The sequence below is a fragment of the Haliotis cracherodii genome, unplaced genomic scaffold, assembly GCF_022045235.1.
Source record: "Haliotis cracherodii isolate W230 unplaced genomic scaffold, xgHalCrac1.p SCAF_1, whole genome shotgun sequence".
Classification (NCBI taxonomy): domain Eukaryota; kingdom Metazoa; phylum Mollusca; class Gastropoda; order Lepetellida; family Haliotidae; genus Haliotis; species Haliotis cracherodii.
The window spans coordinates 25397096-25417828 of record NW_027266264.1 but is presented as its reverse complement, the minus strand read 5'-3'; the positions used below and the strand labels follow the sequence as shown (position 1 = coordinate 25417828).

Genomic DNA, 20733 nt, shown 5'->3' with positions numbered 1-20733 from the left:
AGTCATTTTCCCGTTTTGCCTTAGGCAACATTTCATAAATACTTTATTCATTTATAAAGACAAACATTTGTCGTCAACAAGGTGTGTATTGTTAGGATGCGACCACATTTTCAACATATTTGTTCCCATCTCACTTGTGTTATCTTGAAGAGATCAAGTATTCAAATGTGAACCATCCGGATATCTGGCAGTTGTGTTACAGTGTTACTCATTCGATGTCAGAGTGATGTGAAGGAGATAGCCAGATTCCACAAATGTTATATGCGCATTAACCGAAGTATTTCAAAAAACCTATTTTGATATTACCAATGTGAACTGCAAAATATTTTATAATAACCTTCAAAAAAAGTAAAACAGACAAAACTTCACAACCTCATCAGTCCATTTTACTTAAATCAGTAGTATTTTTCGGTAATCGCATTGTTTTATGATATAGTCGAAATTGTTAAATAGACTCAGCATGGATTTCTTATGATTTTGGAATGTTTTTTACGCTTTTATTTCATTTAAATATAAACTTCGATATTATCACGTGGATGACTTGACGCCACGGTGAACAGTATGTCAAGGCTTTTTAGAACAATCACAAAGAACTACCAGTCCTAGACGGTTGCCGCTTAATGTAACCAATGGGTATGGATTCAGACAGATCAAGGAGCATCATCGAGGCGAATTTTGAATCCACATTCAGCGGATCCGGACTACTGACGGACGTACCGTTGTATTTAACCATGTTCTAGCCGGCACACCCACTTCTGGTAGTACATTGCAGTCGTCAGAAAACATATAGTAGACGCCAATGTCACGATCCCTCACATCTGTGGATATTGAGAAACAACAGCGCATTTAAAACATAGACAAGATATCCAGGACACCGGGTGTCCAAGTACATGGGTGAACGGACTGTCACTCCCCTTGAGTACCATCCGCTGATGAAGGGTACATCCACAGATTTATACAGACGCACAACGTTCTGAAGCTGCATATACCAAAATAATAATTCTCTACGTGTGACATCGTGGATGACATTTACCAATGTCTGATACCTTATAAGATTAATATCAAAATTAGAACATTTGGCTCGGCTTTCCATTAAAGTATATTTTCCTATATTTGTTTTGTTTTTCAGGCCGGTCGACCAATCAACCGAACCTTGAATACCTTCCGAGCAGGCATTCTAAGCCAGAATATATTCAACACGACTGTGAGTAGCAATGTTCCCAACTTGCAAATCTGACAAACGGACACATTATTATAAAATTGTGTATTATATTGTTAACAATTGTTGTAATTATAGTGGCATTACTTGAACATGTCATTAGATAGTAGAACTGTTACAGAGATAACGCTAATCACGGAGGCGAACGCCCCTCTTCACACAGTGTGCCCTTGTGTGGATTAAAACCCGGGTCTTCGACACGACGACCGAACGCTTTATCTACAACGCTACCCGTCCTTCCTATACACATAGGAAACCCAATTTCTTCCAACGTGTACGTGAGAGAATGCGCTACTTGATAAACAGGTGACATCAACAAACAAACAAACAAACAAGTGGCCCAGCAAATGTTCTACCAACATACCAATAGGTGTGTTAGCCTTGGGCGGCCCTATGCCATTAAACCGGAAGTACGTGGATGTTATCACAACCTAGGTATGGTCAATATGTGATTGACAGGATGATAGAAGTGTCAGCGCAAAGCATGATGGGAATACGTTTCAATTAGCCCCCAGATGAAGCGAACATCTATGCTGTGGGTTTATTCTCATGTCACTGTCAGCCAGAGGCTGTTCCCTATCTCATTTATATGGGTAATTGGATTTAGGTTAAAGGCTTTTGATGCATGTTTTATTTTATAGTTGTCTGTGTTAATATCCACATCTAAAAACAGGTTAAACACCACATACTATATATGTTATTTTAAATCCTATCAAGTAGTAGTTTTCAGGCGAATTACATTAATTTTATATTTGCTGACAGTGACATCCTCATATTGAGAAAGCGAATTAGATTATTGGATGATATGTTTCCGATTTGTTTCGTGGCAATAGTTAGTTTGACTTTCAAGCATATGCGCCAACCTGGAGAAACATACAATGTTCTGGTACCAGCCTATTAGCAAGTTTGGGCACGTCTGGCCAAGTCGTGTAAGGCGCCACAATTAGCGGTGGAGAGTTGCGTCCCTTGAGCACTCCAGAAACCTATGATCGTGGGAGACCTGCATCACTTCGTGCTTTCCCTCTACATGAAGCTAACACGCATTATCACTGGAATACGTTAAAACAAATTCACTCACTCACGCGGACATTTATTAAAAACAAACCAATGTCATAAGCATATATTTCCTGACGACACAAGTAAGTTAAGGATAGTTAAGAAGGATGGCGCCTTACTTTTTCTGGGTGCATATATACTGACGATGGATAGAGTACATACAATGTCTTATGGTCAATCCACGTGCGTCAACATATTTCATAGTTAAATGCTGCACAGATTGGTCCAATATGTTTTAACTGTGCCCACCGGTCGGTGCAACCACAACCTGTATTTATGCCTTGTACTAATAAAGGCGATAGTAGTCGTAGTAGTAGTAGTAGTAGTAGTAGTAGTAGTAGTAGTGGTAGTAGTAGTAGTAGGCTATTGTTTGGAAAACAATGAGTATGGGAAATACTGGATCTCAGAAGACTATCATCAGGATGTGATATACTCGATCTCATGAGGTTATTATCAACCTGTGATATACTTGATCTCTTGAGTTATTATCAATCTGTGATACACTTGATATCATAAGGCTATTATCAGTCTGTGATATATTTGATCTTAGAAGGTTATTATCTGTCTGTGATATACCTGTTCTCAGAAGGTTATTATCAATCTGTGATATACTTGATCTCAGAAGGCTATTATCAGGATGTGATATATTTGATCTCAGAAGGCTATTATCAGGATGTGATATATTTGATCTTAAAAGTCTTTTATCAGGATGTGATATATTTGATCTTAAAAGGCTATTATCAGTCTGTGATATACTTGATCTCAGAAGGCTATTATCAGTCTGTGATATATTTGATCTACATATCTCAGAAGGCTATTATTAGTCTGTGATATATTTGATCTCAGAAGGTTATTATCAGTTTGCGATATCTTTGTTCTCAGAAGACTATTATCAGGATGTGATATATTTGATCTCAGAAGGTTATTATCAGTCTGTAATATATTTGATCTCAGAAGGCTATTATCAGGATGTGATATATTTGATCATAAAAGGCTATTATCAGTCTGTAATATATTTGATCTTAAAAGGCTATTATCAGTTTGTGATATCTTTGTTCTCAGAAGGCTATTTTCATTATGTGATATACTTGATGACAGAAGGCTAATATCAGAACGTTACATTCTTGAACTGAGAAGGCTATTAACAATCAGTGATATGTTTGATCTCAGAAGACTATTATCAGGCTGTCATATATCGACAATCCATGTTTGTCATGTTGTCAATCTTAAGATTTAAGAATTAAGTGCTACCCACAGATTACCAAGAAGCTTTTAACATTTTCACTATATTCTACAAACACACTCACAAGAGTTCAACTACATTCGACCCAATTGCAGAAAGGCATCAATTACCAATTATGAGAGACACATCTAAAATCAGACACATTAGAATGGTTGTCTTCCTTTAAAACAAATAAAATCGTGATATATTCCTCACTTTAGGACAATAACCAAGATGTCATAATTTTGATCCATTGTCCCCGGGGCCGCTACATCGATTTTAATTGCTGATCTGTTATCGTCTGCCATCAGAAACTCCCGCCAGTATGTCCGCCATCTTACCTTCTGCCTGCGGGCCGCGCGGGCTCCCTTCACCTGTTCCGCACGTGCTAGGCGTGGCCGCGAGACATAGACCTACATATCAAGTGTACGTAAAGATTACATCTCAAACCTGTCATATTTATGTAAAATATCTTCTTTCATTAGCGTAAATCGAATCCTGCTTAAGGAATTATCGTGTTATATTATTCAAATGACGACATGGGATTTAGCCTGATATATGCCTGTATGTGTTCCAGTACGCTGTGTATGAATGCAATGCATTCATTCATATATGTATGTACGTCTGGATTTCTAAACATGTCCGAGCTTCTGGCTGTCTTCATCGACAGTTCTCCATACTAGTATGTGAGCGTTAACCCATACAAATGGACCGCCTCCGTGGTGTAGTGGGTAGAGCGTGTTCGCTGTCGCTTTTCGTCCATACTCGCGTTAATCAGTTATGCTAAGAAATAGTTGGGCCAAAATATTAAAACCCTCGTTGCTATACAACTGAACGCCAGGTTAAACTCAATTTCACTTCACAAATGGAATTTTAAAGGAGACCGTTTAACCTACCTGCTATAGCTTCAGAATACCAAGTATATAGCTTATAAAGAAACGAACACGAAGGGGCTTACCTTTCATAATAAATAATAATAGTTTAAATTGATTTTCTTCTTTAATTTTCGATTAAACCGATTTGTTTGTCTTGCCATTAATATATAATCTAGTTAATCTAAAGTCCTCTTATTTTTTTTCCCATGCCGCGTTTCCATTGGTTGTTTAGACGTAGCACTTGCTACCTGCAGACAAACACAGGTGGGAGGTAATCCATGAGACCTCCCACGACGACTGGGCTGTTAAATCAAATATACGATAACACTACTGTATTACTGATTTTCATCACTATCATAGCTTTAAGGAATGACGTTGCATGATATCTGCAGCTGTTAAAATGCGAGTCTATTTTGAATTATCGAAATATATAAAAATGCGGAATGCTCTGTTAAGTAATGTGTCATATATATATATATATATATATATATATATATATATATATATATATACACACACACACATACATACACACACACACACACACACACACACACACACACACACACATATATATATATATATATATATATATATATATATATATATATATATATATATATATATACTGGGGCCGGGCAAATGTTAAGTCATGAGGTCGTCCGTCTGTCTTAAACTTTTACATTTTCGACATCTTATCTGACACTAAAAGGTTGATTGAGCTGAAGCTGTGAATGGATGTATGAATATATTAATGATCCCAGCAATGACGTCTCTAAAATTGTTGCTCACAAAATTCCGATCCGATTTTAAACAGCGTCGGCATTTTTCCTTCAATTCAGGTGAGCTACAGAGCCTAATGGAGCCTTTATAAAATTTTGTTTACATGATCACAAGGAATAATAGATAAATACTGTCCTCAAATTTCCGGTGTCGCCTCTCATCCGCTGATGTCGTCATTTACGTTCAATGCAGTTATGTTTCGTTTTCCCCTTTGGCAAATCACACCGAATGTGCAGCCTCGTCTCGGAAATGTTCTCACAGGATGGTTCTAGAAAAACATAACTTGCGGAAAGAATTGTTTAGATTTCTTGACATCAAGACCAGAGATATATCACATGCCGTCATCAGTGGCCCAACAAAACAAAATCCCATCATAAATGTATATAAATCATTTTATCAAGGACATTCTCACATCTATGGTCTCTGTGCGGATCCGTCCCATATTGTATCAGGATCCGCTGATCGGCGGCTCGAGTCCTATTATGACCTTTTGACCCTCAGCTGTATATCCGTACTCATGGGTTTAACGGTTTATGGTCTACGAACTGCATCACTTTTGACTGTTACGAGATAAACACAAATTGAAACACTAAGATTAACCCGAAATATGTTCGCACATATTGTGAAATCAGAACGACATGATATCAATGAATATGGAATAACGTATATTGAAACACACAATTTTAGGTTTACAATCAAAGAAGACAATACAATGTGTTAAATAAGAGCAGCAAAAAGTAACATGCCCTAGAAATAATGTATAAGTGCACCTACGTATGATCAGAATGATGTCGCTGTCGCATGTTTGAAACAAGTCTCCGTTCTTGAATTCATAAAAAAAGTTATAAGCTGGCAGGAGTTCGGTGTTTCCAGACAGGTATCCCATCCCAAGATGCAGGTCAGATCGAAAAATGCCTCGAACTGCCACTTGTCGATCGTATATAGGTACAGCCGGCCTTCTGGAATCTCTCCCATCCCGAAACTTCTCGAACGATCAAGCCTATGTAATCAACAACCAGGGCAGATAACTCCAAATTCCACTCGTTGCTGCCGACAGCAACCAACGTTTTACTAGCACTCCAATTATTTGCTGCCACTAAAAAATACTACAAATAAATGTACAAATCTCATATTTGAGATGACATATTTGAGCTGCTATTCTAAGCGTTATTAAGCCCAGTTCACTCACTCTTCTTTATTGTGTATAGTTCATAATAATGGGTGGAGCAGCATTTGTTCACCTTGTTTAACCATTACCCTAAGGCTTGTGGTAGTGTACGATTGATATCAACCGGCGAACGGCCGACGTCTCTATTTCCAGGGTTTGTTCATCTCGCCGAAGACCCTTGTTCGACTCCCCACATGGGTACAATGTGTGAAGCTCATTTCTGGTGTCCTCCGCCGTGATATTCCTGGAACATTGCTAAAAGCGGCGTAAAACCATACTCACTCACTTACTCTATTTCCAGGAGGGTGTGTTGTTAAAAGAGGTTCTGTTTCAAGGCGACATCAAACTGAGGATGGAGGAAGCCAGAGAGATCCTCGACTCCATCTCGAAACGAAGACGCAAACGGAAGATCACAGCCAACCAGGACAAGTGGTGGACGCTCCCGATACCCTATCGATTTGATGAGGAATTAAGCTTTAGTGAGTAGGTGCTACATACGTCATATATGCGTGGATGTGTTTCCCACGATGCCAGTGCCTGTTGTGAATACATTCATATTCACTGCGAATACAAACCATTGGTATTTTGGTATACAAGGTCGAGCTCTTGGAGCTAGTTGAGTTCAAGTCTTAAATGCGCAAGTCACGCAATGTGCTTACATGTTACGAAATTAGATTGCAAACCACACCGATAAACTTCGACTAAGGGCCCTTAAAATGTATATCGGTTAATGCACTAGTATATCGTAGTTCGATATAAGCGGGTATAAGACCGTAGTCCGTGTCGGGATAAAACCACGATATTCTAATATATAGTCATAACGATATATCATCGGGTTGGAATTATTTAGCTATGCAGAACAGTTGAATAACGGAACCACCACCATTATGTTCTAGAAGGGTACCCACAAGCTTCTGTGTGAGAAAACACGCACTCCATTGCTTTCTAATTTGAATGTCGTTGAAGGTTATGCGAGATAAGGGATGGAGTGTGTCAGATGGTATTTCGTGATGGTAAGTCGTGGACATTTAATGTTCGATATTTAATGTCTGAGGGCCGTCCAGGGAAGACGACTAAGATGTGTCCACAAAGATAGAAATGTGCAAGATAGAAAAGTATGCATTGCACACTAAAACAGTTTTCTGCTATGGTTTTGAGACGATCAAGCGCCGGGACAACATAGCAAGGATTGCGTGTCTTCAGATTTAGTTTAAGTTTTAGTGTGCGATGGGTATATGGTTACCAGTGTTGGTTGGCGATGTAGTGACGGCTGTGGGTGTTGCAGACAAGACGGAGAAGGCTCAGATCCTGGAGGGCGTGCGACATTGGGAGGAACACACATGCATCCGGTTCCAGGAAGTTCCGATAGACACCCCTCTCCGGCCCGTGCTGTTGTTCAAGAAACACACAGGGTAGGTGCCAGCTTAATATATGTTTACAATACATGAGATAAACATCTGATTTTAATTAGGGTGACGAGTTTACTAACGTGGATGTGAGTGTGTGAATGTTGTATCACGACGCATTCAGCAATATTCTGGTTTCTGAAAGCATGGACAACGATCTAATATATCCGGGAACGATGACACGCAATCAGCCAGTCACCGAGCCTGACTAATTGATCGCCATTTTTGTTACCAATTCTGACCTGGAATCTCTGAAGCTGGTAAAAATGGATGCATACCATAGTCGGTTTGTCTGTTCCTGACTGGATGTCCCAGGCATCCCTGGTAGGTCTGAAATATTTTGACACATCAGATGCGTACGAATCTAAAGCAGGGGAATTACAGCATCTGTAATGACTAAAACCTTTTGAGGTATTCTACCTTCATACAAAGAGCTTTGTTAGGGGAAGGCGTACTGTAGTTAATTATACGTTCGAAATATGTATACGCCATCTTCCTCTCATTAATTGGACTCACTCATACTTTAATGCTTCATTGATGTTTGTTACTAGATGCTGGTCTTATGTGGGCAAGGAAAATGCATTTAAACTACAGGAAATATCCGTGGGAGAAGGCTGTTTCTCTGTAAGTCAAATGTTCATTATTAAATAAACAATATGATTCTTTGATGAAATTTAATGCATATAGCGTCTTGTCGGAAGGTCGGTGATACGATCCCCTGGCCGCGTCATACCAATAAAGGCACACACACACACACACACACACACACACACACACACACACACACACACACACACACACACACACTAACACTAACACACACTAACACACACACTAACTCTAACACTAACCAGAGACCATATAACGATATGGTCTCTGCACTAACTAAAATACACTAACACACAAACACTAACACACTAACACTAACACTAACACACACTGATACACACTAACACTATAGAAATGGAACGCGACGTTAAACCCTATTTCAAATCACCATAACGACAGATATGCCCCAGTGTATCGCGCGCCTCTCCTTCGATAATCTGGGTGCTCTATATCTATTTCTATTTTGATAAATATCCGGGACGATTAACTGCCATAACTTCGTTTTGACTCGAATGACATGACGCCATCCAATCAAAAGTGGGTCTTGGGTTTTTATCGAAATGTAATGGCGAAATACAGTGGATAATCGACGATGGAGACGCCCGATATAATTATGTCTTCTGCCAACAGTTGGGGGTCGTGGTGCACGAACTGGGACACGCCATAGGGTTTTGGCACGAGCACTCTCGCCCTGACCGTGACGACCACATCAGGGTCAAGTACGAGAACGTCCGCGTCGGCGAGGACTTCAACTTCTTAAAGGAATCGTGGCGTTACCTTGACAACCTGGATGTGCCGTATGACATAGGATCCGTCATGCACTATGGCTCCACGGTAAGAATCCATTCAAGCCGAGGAGAGGCAGCGGCTGGAGAATGACGAGATGACGTTTCAGACATTCCATACAACTAAACGTTAACATGATGAAATTTGATTAAGTTTAGTTCAATGTAATTGACTATTAGTTGGTCTGTTGTTTAACGGCGCACTCAGTAATATTCTCTCGATATGACGGCAGTCTGTAAATAATCGAGTCTGGACCAGACAATCCAGTGATTAATATCATGCGCATCGATCCGAACAAATTGGGATCGATGACATGCATCAACCAAGTCAGCGAGCCTGACCACCCAATCCCGCTAGTCGCCTCTTACAACAAGCATAGTCGCCTTTTACGGCAAGCTTGGGTTGCTGAAAACCCATTCTACCCCGGATCTTCAAGGGTCAAATTGACTATTGAAAGATACTGAGTAATGTTAAACATAATTGTCTTTTAAAGCGGTATGTGGGACTTATTATTTTTCGGACCGCCTCCGTGGTCTTGTGGTAGAGCGTCCGCCCGGTAAAGCGGAAGGTTCGATCCCTGGCCGCGTCATACCAAAAGACGTTTAAAGGTGGTACTATTTGTCACCATGCCTGGCGCTCGGCATCAAGGCGCTAACACAAGGACTTGTCGGCTCGGAGTCAGTATACTGTGTCTGAGTGACATCTTCATGTTAAACTATCACGGTATCTCATTGGCCTAGCACTATAAAATCGGCATTAGTCAGGACTAGAACAAGCAGCCACACAAACACACACACACACGTACATGCACGTCGCTATATAAGTGCAATAATTTTGATTGCGACGTTAAACCCCATTTCACATCACCAGTTATCATTCGCCTGATGGGATTCCGGGTTACATTATGTCTCCAACAGCCCATGCTGCTCGTAAGAGGCGACCAAATGCATCGGTGGTCAGACTCGAGGACTTGATTGAGCCCGACGGCGTAGATCGTTGATCACAATATCAATCACTAGATTGTCTGGGCCAGATTCGATTATTTACAGGCCGATGTCATGTACTGAGTGTTGCATTGAACAACAAACAAACATATACTATTATCTATATTTCAAGACAAGAAGGTTTCCATATTTAACCAGATGATGGATAACTGAAGTGTCATCATGATACGTGTATTTTGTAGGTTTCTGTTTAAAGTGTCATTTCCTGCTTTACCCAGATTATTCATTAACACTTTGAAAACATAATTTTGCATCAGAAGATAAGGAGCCCATCGTTTTAATTCTATCTATTGTCCTGGCGACCAACAAATGTTGTATATTTATCCTGGCGATCAACAAATTATGTATCTATTTTCCTGGCGACCAACAAATGTTGTATCTATTGTCCTGGCGAACAACAAATGTTATATCTTTATCCTGGTGACCAACATATATTGTATCCATTGTCCTGGCAACCAACAAATGTTGTATCTTTATCCTGGCGATCAACAAATGTTGTATTTATTGTCCTGGCGACCAACAAATGTTGTATCTTTATCCTGGCGACCACCAAATGTTGTATCCACTGTCCTGGCGACCAACAAATGTTGTATCTATTGTCCTGGCGACCAACAAATATTGTATCTTTATCCTGGCGACCAACAAATGTTGTATCTATTGTCCTGGCAACCAACAAATGTTGTATCTTTATCCTGGCGACAGAACAAATGTTGTATCTATTGTCCTGGCGACCAGCACGTTTTGTGTCTTTATCCTGTCGACCAACACGTTTTGTATCTGTTGTCTTGGCGACCAACAAATTTTGTATCTATTGTCCTGGCGACCAACAACTAGTGTATCTTTATCCTGGCGACTAACACGTTTGTATCTGTCATATGCAGGCGTTTTCAACAGGAAGCAAAGCTACGATCGAAACTCTGGAACCTTTAGAGCAGAATGTGCTGGGTCAACGTCAGATGCTGTCTTTCTATGACGCCAAGCAGGCCAACCTCGCCTACTGTAAAGGTGAGTGTTTGGTGCCTCGTCCTGGCTCTTTCAACATACCCGGGCTAAAACTTGCGTATGGTCAAACATGGTAGCACTAGCATAGCTTTGTGGAACGAGGCCCTTTAATTTATATGCAGAAAGCTTTTTACGTCGCCTACAGTGTCTTCCCCGCCTCGTTGTCCCTGTTATCTTTATATCTCTGTGCAGAGTCATAGCACGCGTGACTATAACCTGTATATAACTCTACATGTACCAGTTGAGTCATTTATCTTGTGAAGAGGCAAAACGTAGTCCGGAATCGTTCTGACAAACAATAAAGAAGCTGTTACCATAACCGTTTGGTGTCTTCATGTTCGAACTTCTAAATGTCAATCAAAGCCAAGGATGCTAGTTAACCAAAATTTAGCAGGAATACCTTAGGCGCATTTGTTTGACACTATACAAATGATTCTCAAATTCTTGGAATGTGGTTGAATATGTATGGAAATAACGGTTCTCAGGTCTGTTAAATGCGTATTAAGCAACACTGTGTGGATTGAATGTCACTATTTGACATAATATGTTTCATGGAATTTCATTTCTAGACAAATGTGCATCTTCGCCAGTCAAGGGAATGTGCCAGTATGAGGGTTATCCAGACCCTAATGAGTGCTCCCGGTGTAAATGCCCGGATGGCCTTACAGGAACCACGTGCCAGTTGGTAGCGCCATCTGTAGGTAGTGCGTATCAACCAACTCTATAATTCATTGATATACAATACTGCCACTGAAGAATATTATCAACCAACTCTATAAGTCATTGATATACAATACTGCCACTGAAGAATATTACATACCAAGGATGACAGAAATATTATTCTTATAAGAAACTAATGCGTTACTAAACAAACAACGGGACTACTAATTTGAGTTCGTTATAACCGTAGTTCGTTATAAGCATATATACAGCAAATGATCGAGACCAAAAAAGTAAGATCGTTATATCCGTCAGTTTGTTAAAAGCGTGTTCGTTATGACCGTCGTTTACTGTACATTATATTTTGTATGCGGATTTGTATCTTGTCCTCACATTGACGTATTCTCATATAAGGGATCAGTTAAAAATGAAGCTTAACTATGGCTGTTTGCAGCGTCGTGTGGTGGGGTCGTGCAGATACAGGGCCGGGAAACGTACACCATCCAAACTCCCGGGTATCCGTTTCACTACCAGCCTAACGTGCAGTGCAACTGGATCATCAAGGTGAGTCATGCTGGAGTCATAGTCCTTCTCTCCAGGTTGAAATGAACAGTTGATCATGCCGACTGTACGCAGCGCCGATGTCCTTTTTGCTTCGTATTGTTATCTCAAGGTCCATTACAGAGTTTTCGGGGGCACGGGTGATCCAGTGATCAGAGTCCCAGTCATTCGCGGTGCAAATATGAATCTGTCAATCTTGTCAGCACCAGAAGGTCATGGATCCGGGTAAACGCTTTGCCCTGATATTGAATATCGGACCATTCCCAAACTTGTAAACAACTCAGACCTTCATGAGTACGAGGGGTCACGGGTGGCCCAGTCGTCTAAGGCGCCGCGATTCGCTGTGCAGAGATGCGTCCCTTGGGCACGCCAGAAACCTATGAAAGTGGGTTCGAATCCCGGTTCGTCCCGATGATGTTTCTAGGTATGCCAGCACCGTACCCGTGCTCGTGGGTTTCACCAAAGTGGTAAATGTCTGAGACCTCCATCACTTCGGGCTTTCTTCCCACATGAATCTGACACACCGTGATATAACTGGAATACTGTTAAAAGCGGCGTTAAACCCAACCTCACTCACTCATGAGTACGGGGTTTCCTCCACGCTTTCACACCACGATGCAAACAAAATAGTTTCTATGTAAAACAGTACGAGGTCGCTTTAAATATTTCCAGGCCGCCAAGGACAAGGTTGTCAACCTGATGCCAATCCAAGATGGCTTCCTGTCACCACAACCATCCTGCGACAGCTTTGGTGGCAATGTTTGTGATGAAGAATACACTGAAATAAAGTACAGAGTCAGTATGGCCAAGACTGGAGCCAGGTAAAACTTAGATAAAGGTTGAGGTAATCAAATTAACACAATTTGAACCTCACCATAAGCCACGTTACTATGCAGTTAATGACACGCAGGCGCTGATTGAGTATCTTTTTTTAACCTCTTTAGTGAATATGAACTAGATCAACTTTTTTGAAGAATGCAAACAATTATTTTCATATAAATCCACCCCCCCCCCCCCACCCCCCCCCCCCCCACCCCCCCCCCCCCCCCCCCACCCCCCACACACACCCCCGAGCAGCGTGTGTCATTCCAGTTTGTACTTACAAAGGTTATGTTTTCTGTATGATTTCCTTTGTGTGTAGATTCTGCTGTGGCGAAGCACCCACCTCTGCCATACAGTCGGAGAACAACACAATGATGGTACTCTTCAGAACCAAACACGGCGGTGTCGGTGGCTTTAAGTTTATCGTGTCTTCAAGTAAGTGGACACATACCGTTTTAGGTCAGATTTTTACAATAACGTAATAATGTTTTGTTTGTTTGTTTATTGTTTAACGCCTTACTCAGCAATATTCCAGCTACATGACGGTGGTCTGTAAATAATGGAGTCTGGACCAGACAATCCAGTGATTGACATCATAAGCATCGATCCACGCAATTGGGATACGATGGCATGCATCAACCAAGCAACCGATCCCGTTAGTCGCCTCTTACGACAAGCAAACGGAATAATGTAACGTCATTAGCATTCCCTTGGTGAATACAATTTATTACATGGGCTCTTCAATCTTCTGTAGTCGTAGTTTGTTACTCAAAGACCACCTGCGTGATCTAGTGGATAGTGGATAGAGCTTCTGACAGTGAAAATAAGTAAACGCGTTAAAAGATGGTACTTGTTGTTGCTCTGCCTGGCGTTCGGACCAAACAAGGACTGGTCGGCTCGAAGACAGTATAATGTGTCTGGTGTATTAAGTCCATACTTCTTTAAGCAGCCACACATATACACTAAACTAGTCTCTGAAATGAATATATTTTACAGTTGTGAAATTATAGTTATAAAATATAATAAAAAGGAGCCCAGAGACTTTCTTCATTTTCAGATACTGCAGTAATCTAGACTTGCATGGGCTGTAGTTGATATATTTGTTTCAGTGTCTGTAGGACCGACTTACACACACAGTGGTACATGCAAGTCGCTATGTAACTGCATTAATCTTGAACGGGACGTTAAACCATTTCGCCTAACCCACCTGGTGATTTAAAGAGCTGGCCGCAGTGTTACTAACACTGTTCTGCCATTTTCAGTCACGATCCCTCGCTTTGTTACTCAACAGATACATGCGGGGCCCAGTGGTCTAAGAGTTATGTCCCTTGGACGTGCCAGATTCCGTGATCGTTGGTTCGAATTCCTGATTCGTCCCGTTTTTTACCTTGCTTTGTCCGTGCGTGGTAAAGGTCTATGACCTGTGTCGGTTTGTCCTTTTCTCCAAGATACGGGGGTACAGCTGTTCAAAGCGGAGACAACCGATCCCCCCTCACATTGCAATGATAATAGCCAGTGTGCCCTTGCTTGCTGTGATACAACAGGGAAATAACGTCACGTCAACCTTTCAGCGTCTTGCGGCGGCTGCTTGGAGCAGACGACCACCGACCAGCCGGCGTGCATGGTCCAGGAGACGAGGTGGTGTCCGAAGATGTGGACATTGAAGGAGTGGGTGCCGTGTCCATCCTTCTTCAGACCCGTGGGATGGAGATGCGGGTACTACGCGTGAGTGAACTATTCATTTCTTAAACCTTGATTAATTCCAGGACTGACTCGATTGAAAAAACAGTATATCAAAAACAGCTGACGCTGCAATATGTCTTTTCCCATAATGTCAACGACATGCGGCTGGAACACTTAATAAGCTTCGTGCATATCGACGTTTTATTCAAACAAATCCAAATGTCCTAATAGACATGCTTGTGTTCCAAAATGTAAAAAAAATGCGTACATTGGGTGCTTAAAATATCATCCGAGGTAACAGAATATTTTAACAATAGGTGCATGTCATTTTATAATCTCTTCTAAGTAGTCGAGGGGCGATGGGGTAGCCTAGTTGTTCAAGTGTTCGCTCGTCGCACCGAAAACCTGGGTTCGATTCCCCACATTGGTACAATGTGTGAATCCCATTTCTGGTGTCCCCCGCCGTGATATTTCTGGAATGTTGCAAAAAGCGGCGTAAAACAATATCTACACACTCTAATTAGTCAAAATGTGCATGCTTCTTAGATAGGTGTTGCATACTTTGTAAACAAAAATTGTCAACCAAGAACAGTTTTGTTGTTGGGACGAGAGTGGATATGTTGTGCACCCAAAGGATCGAGCGTTCAAATTCAATTTTCCTCCCACATCATGTGCTCATGAGATTCACACAAGTGGTAACAGTTATTACTGGACACACACAGTGTTGAAACTGAACTATTGTTCAACGCGGATTTAAATCAACCTCACTCAATCCATTGTGCTTCAGAATAAAAACAGCGTATCGACGTGGCGAGTGTCTCCGTGAAGTAGGCCAATGCTGTGGTGACTTCAAGCTTTCTGGTAACAGGTGCACATGTAAGTATATATGTCATATGAAGCAAACTTATCCAAACTTGACAACGGACATTGTTTAGATAAGCCAAGTTCAGTGTGTGCCCAGTTGTGTTTGGGGGTATTCTTGGATGGGGGGGGGGGGGGGGGAATAAAAAATGTCCCTCCATCATCAGCGTTATTTTCAATAACTAATCTATAAAAGGCCCTACCGCCCTCCTCACTACAATATCCCGTGCCATGGGTAGCCTAGTGTTTAAAGCGTTCGTTCGTCACAACGAAGACCGAGGTTCGATTCCCCAAATGGGTACAATGTGTGAAGCCCATTTCTGGGTCCCTCGCCGCACTATTGCCGGAATATTGGTAAAGCGGCGTAAAACCACACTCATTCACTCACTCGGTATTAATGAGTCGGTATCCTTTGTCTTAGAGTACCCATGTTGAAACTGGTATCTCAATGGGCTAGCAATATAAAATCGGCATACGTCCAGACAAGTACATTTCACCTCACCTCTTTCAGTGACGTTAGCCGAACCCCATGTAGTGACGACACACTCCACAATCACTGATATTGTAGAGGGGGGTGCGCGGGCCATCAGCAACGACGTCATCGACACCGGTTGGTCCACGTGGTCTTCGTGGTCGGCGTGCTCACGGTCATGCGGTGGATGCGGGACACGAACCAGAACACGTGCTTGTGATAAACAGAAGAGATCCTGCAGGTAAACAACGGGATGCACTTCTTTGGCTTTCAGTGCTCATGCTGTGAAATATTGGCAATTTGAAGTCCACGAAATTATCATTGACAGAATAACCAACGAGCTACGGGTTGTCTGCTCCGAGGAATGGTGTTAATCCCTTTTACAATAGATAATCCGTAATCCCGAGTTTGAGTAGGTTATTCTACATTACTAATTCACGTTTCAAAGAGAAAATGAAGAAAAAACGTAAAAAAATTCAACCCTATGGATAAACTTCACATATCGCATTCTGTTGTTCAGATGACGTAATGTAATAAATTTGTGACGTAGTAAACAATGGTTGACGTCATGGTGTTTTTTCTCAACAATGATGTAATATGATGTCATTTTGCTTCAACTGACCAATTAACATGGGGAAAATTCACATGTACAAATATAGGAACGTTTTTAACACGATGATTCTTAACTTATGGGTAATATCAAGCGATACCTCTGCAATGAAATAGTGACGTCAATGCTTACCTCACAATCAAATGACATCCCTAATCTGTCTGCAACTAAGACTGAATTGATTACATTCAAGATACTGGTTAATTAGTACTGTTTACAGGGGGCACGGGTGGCCCAGTCGTCTAACGCGCCGCGATTCGCTGTGCAGAGTTGCGTCCCTTGGGCACGCCAGAAACCTATGAAAGTGGGTTCGAATCCCGATTCGCCCCGATTATGTTTCTAGGTTTGTCAGCACCATACCAGTGCTCGTGGGTTTCACCGAAGTGGTAAATATCTGAGACCTGCATCACTTCGGGCTTTCCTCCCACGTTAAGCTGAAACGCCGTGATATAACTGGAATACTGATAAAAGCGGCGTTAAACACAACTCACTCACTCACTATTACTGTTTACAAACTAAACTAGTTGGAAGAATGATTTTGGATGATAAATATAATCTCACCCTCGTGTCTTTTGATATCAAATATATACACAATCGTCGATACATTTTTATCGATTATATTTGATATCCAAAGACACTTAATATACTTTGAGATGCTTGACAAGTGGATTTCGCTATTTGGCTACAGCGTGGACATGGGGCCATATACAGATACGTGATTCTTAACTATAATGAAGTTAGAGTTGGTGAGGTCCTCGCGTATCTACACCTTTGTATTGATAATGAACTAATACACTCAACTCATAGTATCTATTGTGCTGGTTCAAAACAATGTATGCGCCATGTTTGATGGTGGCTAAAATAAAACAAACAAGTACTGGTTATAACGATGCTGAAGTAATTGATACGGGTATCACAGTTGTGTTTTAACCTTCCGTTTTCAGTATTTTCAGCCTAGTAACTTTTTGATAACTTTTGTAATTTTGTTGTAAAATCCAACTTTTAAGTGTATACTTCCTTTTGCCCGCCAGTTCACATATAAATGTAAATAGTTTCACTTGTCTCGGACTAGGGTACTAATAGCCTTTTCCAAGGCACCCACCACGTAATATTCCGATGGGCTGAGTTTTGTTAGAAACAGAATATTTGTCTACTATTGAGTCTTTTCTCTGAAAGGAGGCAACCGATACTTATTTGTCCCGTGACATGCTTTGGCAGGACATAAGCGGAGACAATATTATTTTTTTCTGGAATAATTTCATATATGTCCCAGCCTAACGCCATAGCAGGGTTTTAGATTCGTTGCGAGTCACAAATGGGTTTCTACGTATAGGACCGCCTCCGTGGTCTAGTGGTAGAGCGGAAGGTCCGGGGTTCGATCCCCGGCCGCGTCATACCAAAAGACCTTAAAAGATGGTACTTTTTGTTACCCTGTCTGGCGCTCGGCATTAATGGGCTAAAACAAGGACTGGTCGGCTCGGAGTCAGTATACTGTGTCTGAGTGGGGTATTGCGGCGTGGTATCTAAGTGTGCTAGCAGTATATATCGACATCAGTCCGGACTAGTACAAGCACACACACACACACACACACACACACACACACGTGCATGCACGTCGCTATATAAGTGCAATAATCTCACCTCATCTCACCTTTTACGTATTGAACACAGTTTTCGTGTGACGGACCAGCGCTTAAACCACTAGGCTACCCAATCGTCCCCAATAAAGACATTAAACAGTCACAGAGGACGACTGTGCAGTGGACCTGTCCTCTTCCTAGGGTGTTCCGTGTTTCAGCAACCAGACGGAGGACAAGCAGACGACGAACTGCCAGGACAACCCGTGTCCCTCCGCCAGGGTCCTGTGTCCCAAGAAGAGAAGCTACCAGCAGCAGTGCATGATCTGGTCCTCCAAGATGTGCACAAGGTGATGCAACATTCCACAACATCGTCCATCAGATGCACGCCATAAAAACCTAACACCCTTTACTGCCACAAAGCTAGAGAACAGGGCCCACTTGCACAAAGCGATCTTAGAGCTAAGACTATCGTAAGCCTATGTTAAAGTATGGGAGTTACGATCATCTTAACGCTAAGATCGCTTTGTGCAAGTGGGCCTAGGTCTTCAGCAACTAATGCTTGCCGTAAACGGAGACTGTGCTTGTCGTAAGGGGCGACTAACACGATTATTTACAGACCTGTCATATAGCTAGAATATTGCTGAGTGCGGCGTTAAACAACAAACAAACAAACAAGCAAAATTGCTGCCAAGCATCACATTCTTTAGACACACAAAACAGGCTTCAATAATTGAAGGACATGCTTACCCCTTATCGCGAACACGTTTTTATCATTGACTTTCAGTGATCCGTTCACATAATATTCACCGCTATTTTGCCTCTTCCGTCGGATAATCGAGTATGGTTATTCTCTGGCGTTGACGTTATATGACGACAGCTGACCATGTGTTTTGACTGTGTAAACGTTTCTGGTAAAATAACTTTAATAATCAGAATACCCTTCCTTTGGTGTCTATCATTCTAAACATGGGTGGTTTCATTGCCAGAAAAGTCGCTCTCGGTAGTTTTTACTGTTCATATGCGAGCGATGCAACTTAGTTCGTTGTTTTGAGACATCCTTACAGATAATCTATATCTTAATACACAGCGTGTTATCTCCCCTTGATTTGATTCATTAACACTAAGCGTGCACTCCGACTTTTACGTCTATAACTCCATGAACGCAAACACACTTTGAAGTTTATTCTTACAAATAAATACGTTAACAATAATAACCTCACGCACTGCTTATTTAATTATTAACGCAAAAGACTGCAGACAATACATAAGTGACATCGTTCAGGCAGTAATGCAACACAAGCCCCGTCCATTCTATTCACGAAACAGTAGTCCGTTATTGGGCGTGGTCGAATCATTTTTCGGTTTATGGAAACATAAATGCTACAGGAATTGCTTGTCAGTCAATCAAATGTCAAGGAATCACTTACAACGTATTTATTGCACCGTAAACGTAATGTTTCAGGTACCAGACCTACATGGCCGTGTGCAGCACTCAGTGTTGCACGGGATATTCCCTGGAGAATGGGAAATGTGTCGAAAACCCAAGCTAGTTCTCCAACTACCACCAACCAATTCTATCTGTGATATTACTGGCTGACCAGCAAGCTAGAAACACTGTGTCCAAGCAGGCTGACCATGTTGATGTCAGCTCTTCCACATACATCAGAGCCTTCGATTCTCCCCTTCTGTTGGCATAGCAACATGTTGATGATGCCAGTGGCCTCAAATGACCACAAAAGGATCACCAATCAGTTGGTCCAAGTCTCCAAGAAGTGCTTCTATCTCTCTCTCTTACCGTTTTGTAACAGTGGGCGTCCATTGCTGTAGTGATGGAGGAATGATGTGCTTCGTGTATGGTCATAGTTCATTGTTATATTTCATGTCAGACATCACCATCAGTTTTGTTATATTATGTTTTCTTGTCTTGTTTTGTATACATGCTTGGCAGGAATTATGCCCTCCGTATGCTTTCTCTCCCTGCTTGTACATATTAGACTAGACACGTACAATTCAAGTTAAGTGTTTCATACTAGTGTTTCATTGCATGATGAACAAACATCGGTAACTTTTGTAAAAGTTAGCACTTCGAATTGTTTAACAGGAATGTGAGTTTAAAGAAATTGGGATTAACATAGTAATATTCAGGTGTGTACTTAGCCCTTAATGTTACATAAAATGGGGATATAAAAAGGAACTTATATTCATCTTCAATGTCATACAGGGTGTACACTTGACAAATGCGTTCTTCTCTTTTAATACCTGTGTACGCCTACTTTCAAGGTCATGTGAACAACTTTGAAATCTTGCTAAGAAAACCCTGATTTTGTTTACATTTAAACATTATAAATACTGTT

At 41.4% G+C, this 20733-nt stretch overlaps 1 protein-coding gene across 1 annotated transcript in view; it reads left to right on the top strand.

Moving 5' to 3' along the window:
• Nucleotides 1-19929, top strand: part of LOC139462413 (zinc metalloproteinase nas-36-like) — a 32483-nt gene extending 12554 nt beyond the window's left edge. Inside the window, exons 2-16 of the mRNA XM_071244116.1 lie at nt 1130-1204; nt 6625-6802; nt 7609-7735; nt 8281-8353; nt 8969-9172; nt 11010-11133; nt 11700-11834; nt 12245-12354; nt 13024-13172; nt 13493-13608; nt 14745-14898; nt 15644-15732; nt 16229-16430; nt 18598-18726; nt 19842-19929. Of these exons, the coding sequence (XP_071100217.1) occupies nt 1130-1204; nt 6625-6802; nt 7609-7735; nt 8281-8353; nt 8969-9172; nt 11010-11133; nt 11700-11834; nt 12245-12354; nt 13024-13172; nt 13493-13608; nt 14745-14898; nt 15644-15732; nt 16229-16430; nt 18598-18726; nt 19842-19929 (1953 nt within the window). The remainder of the gene's footprint in view (nt 1-1129; nt 1205-6624; nt 6803-7608; nt 7736-8280; nt 8354-8968; nt 9173-11009; nt 11134-11699; nt 11835-12244; nt 12355-13023; nt 13173-13492; nt 13609-14744; nt 14899-15643; nt 15733-16228; nt 16431-18597; nt 18727-19841) is intronic.
• The last annotated feature ends 804 nt before the right edge of the window (nt 19930-20733 follow it).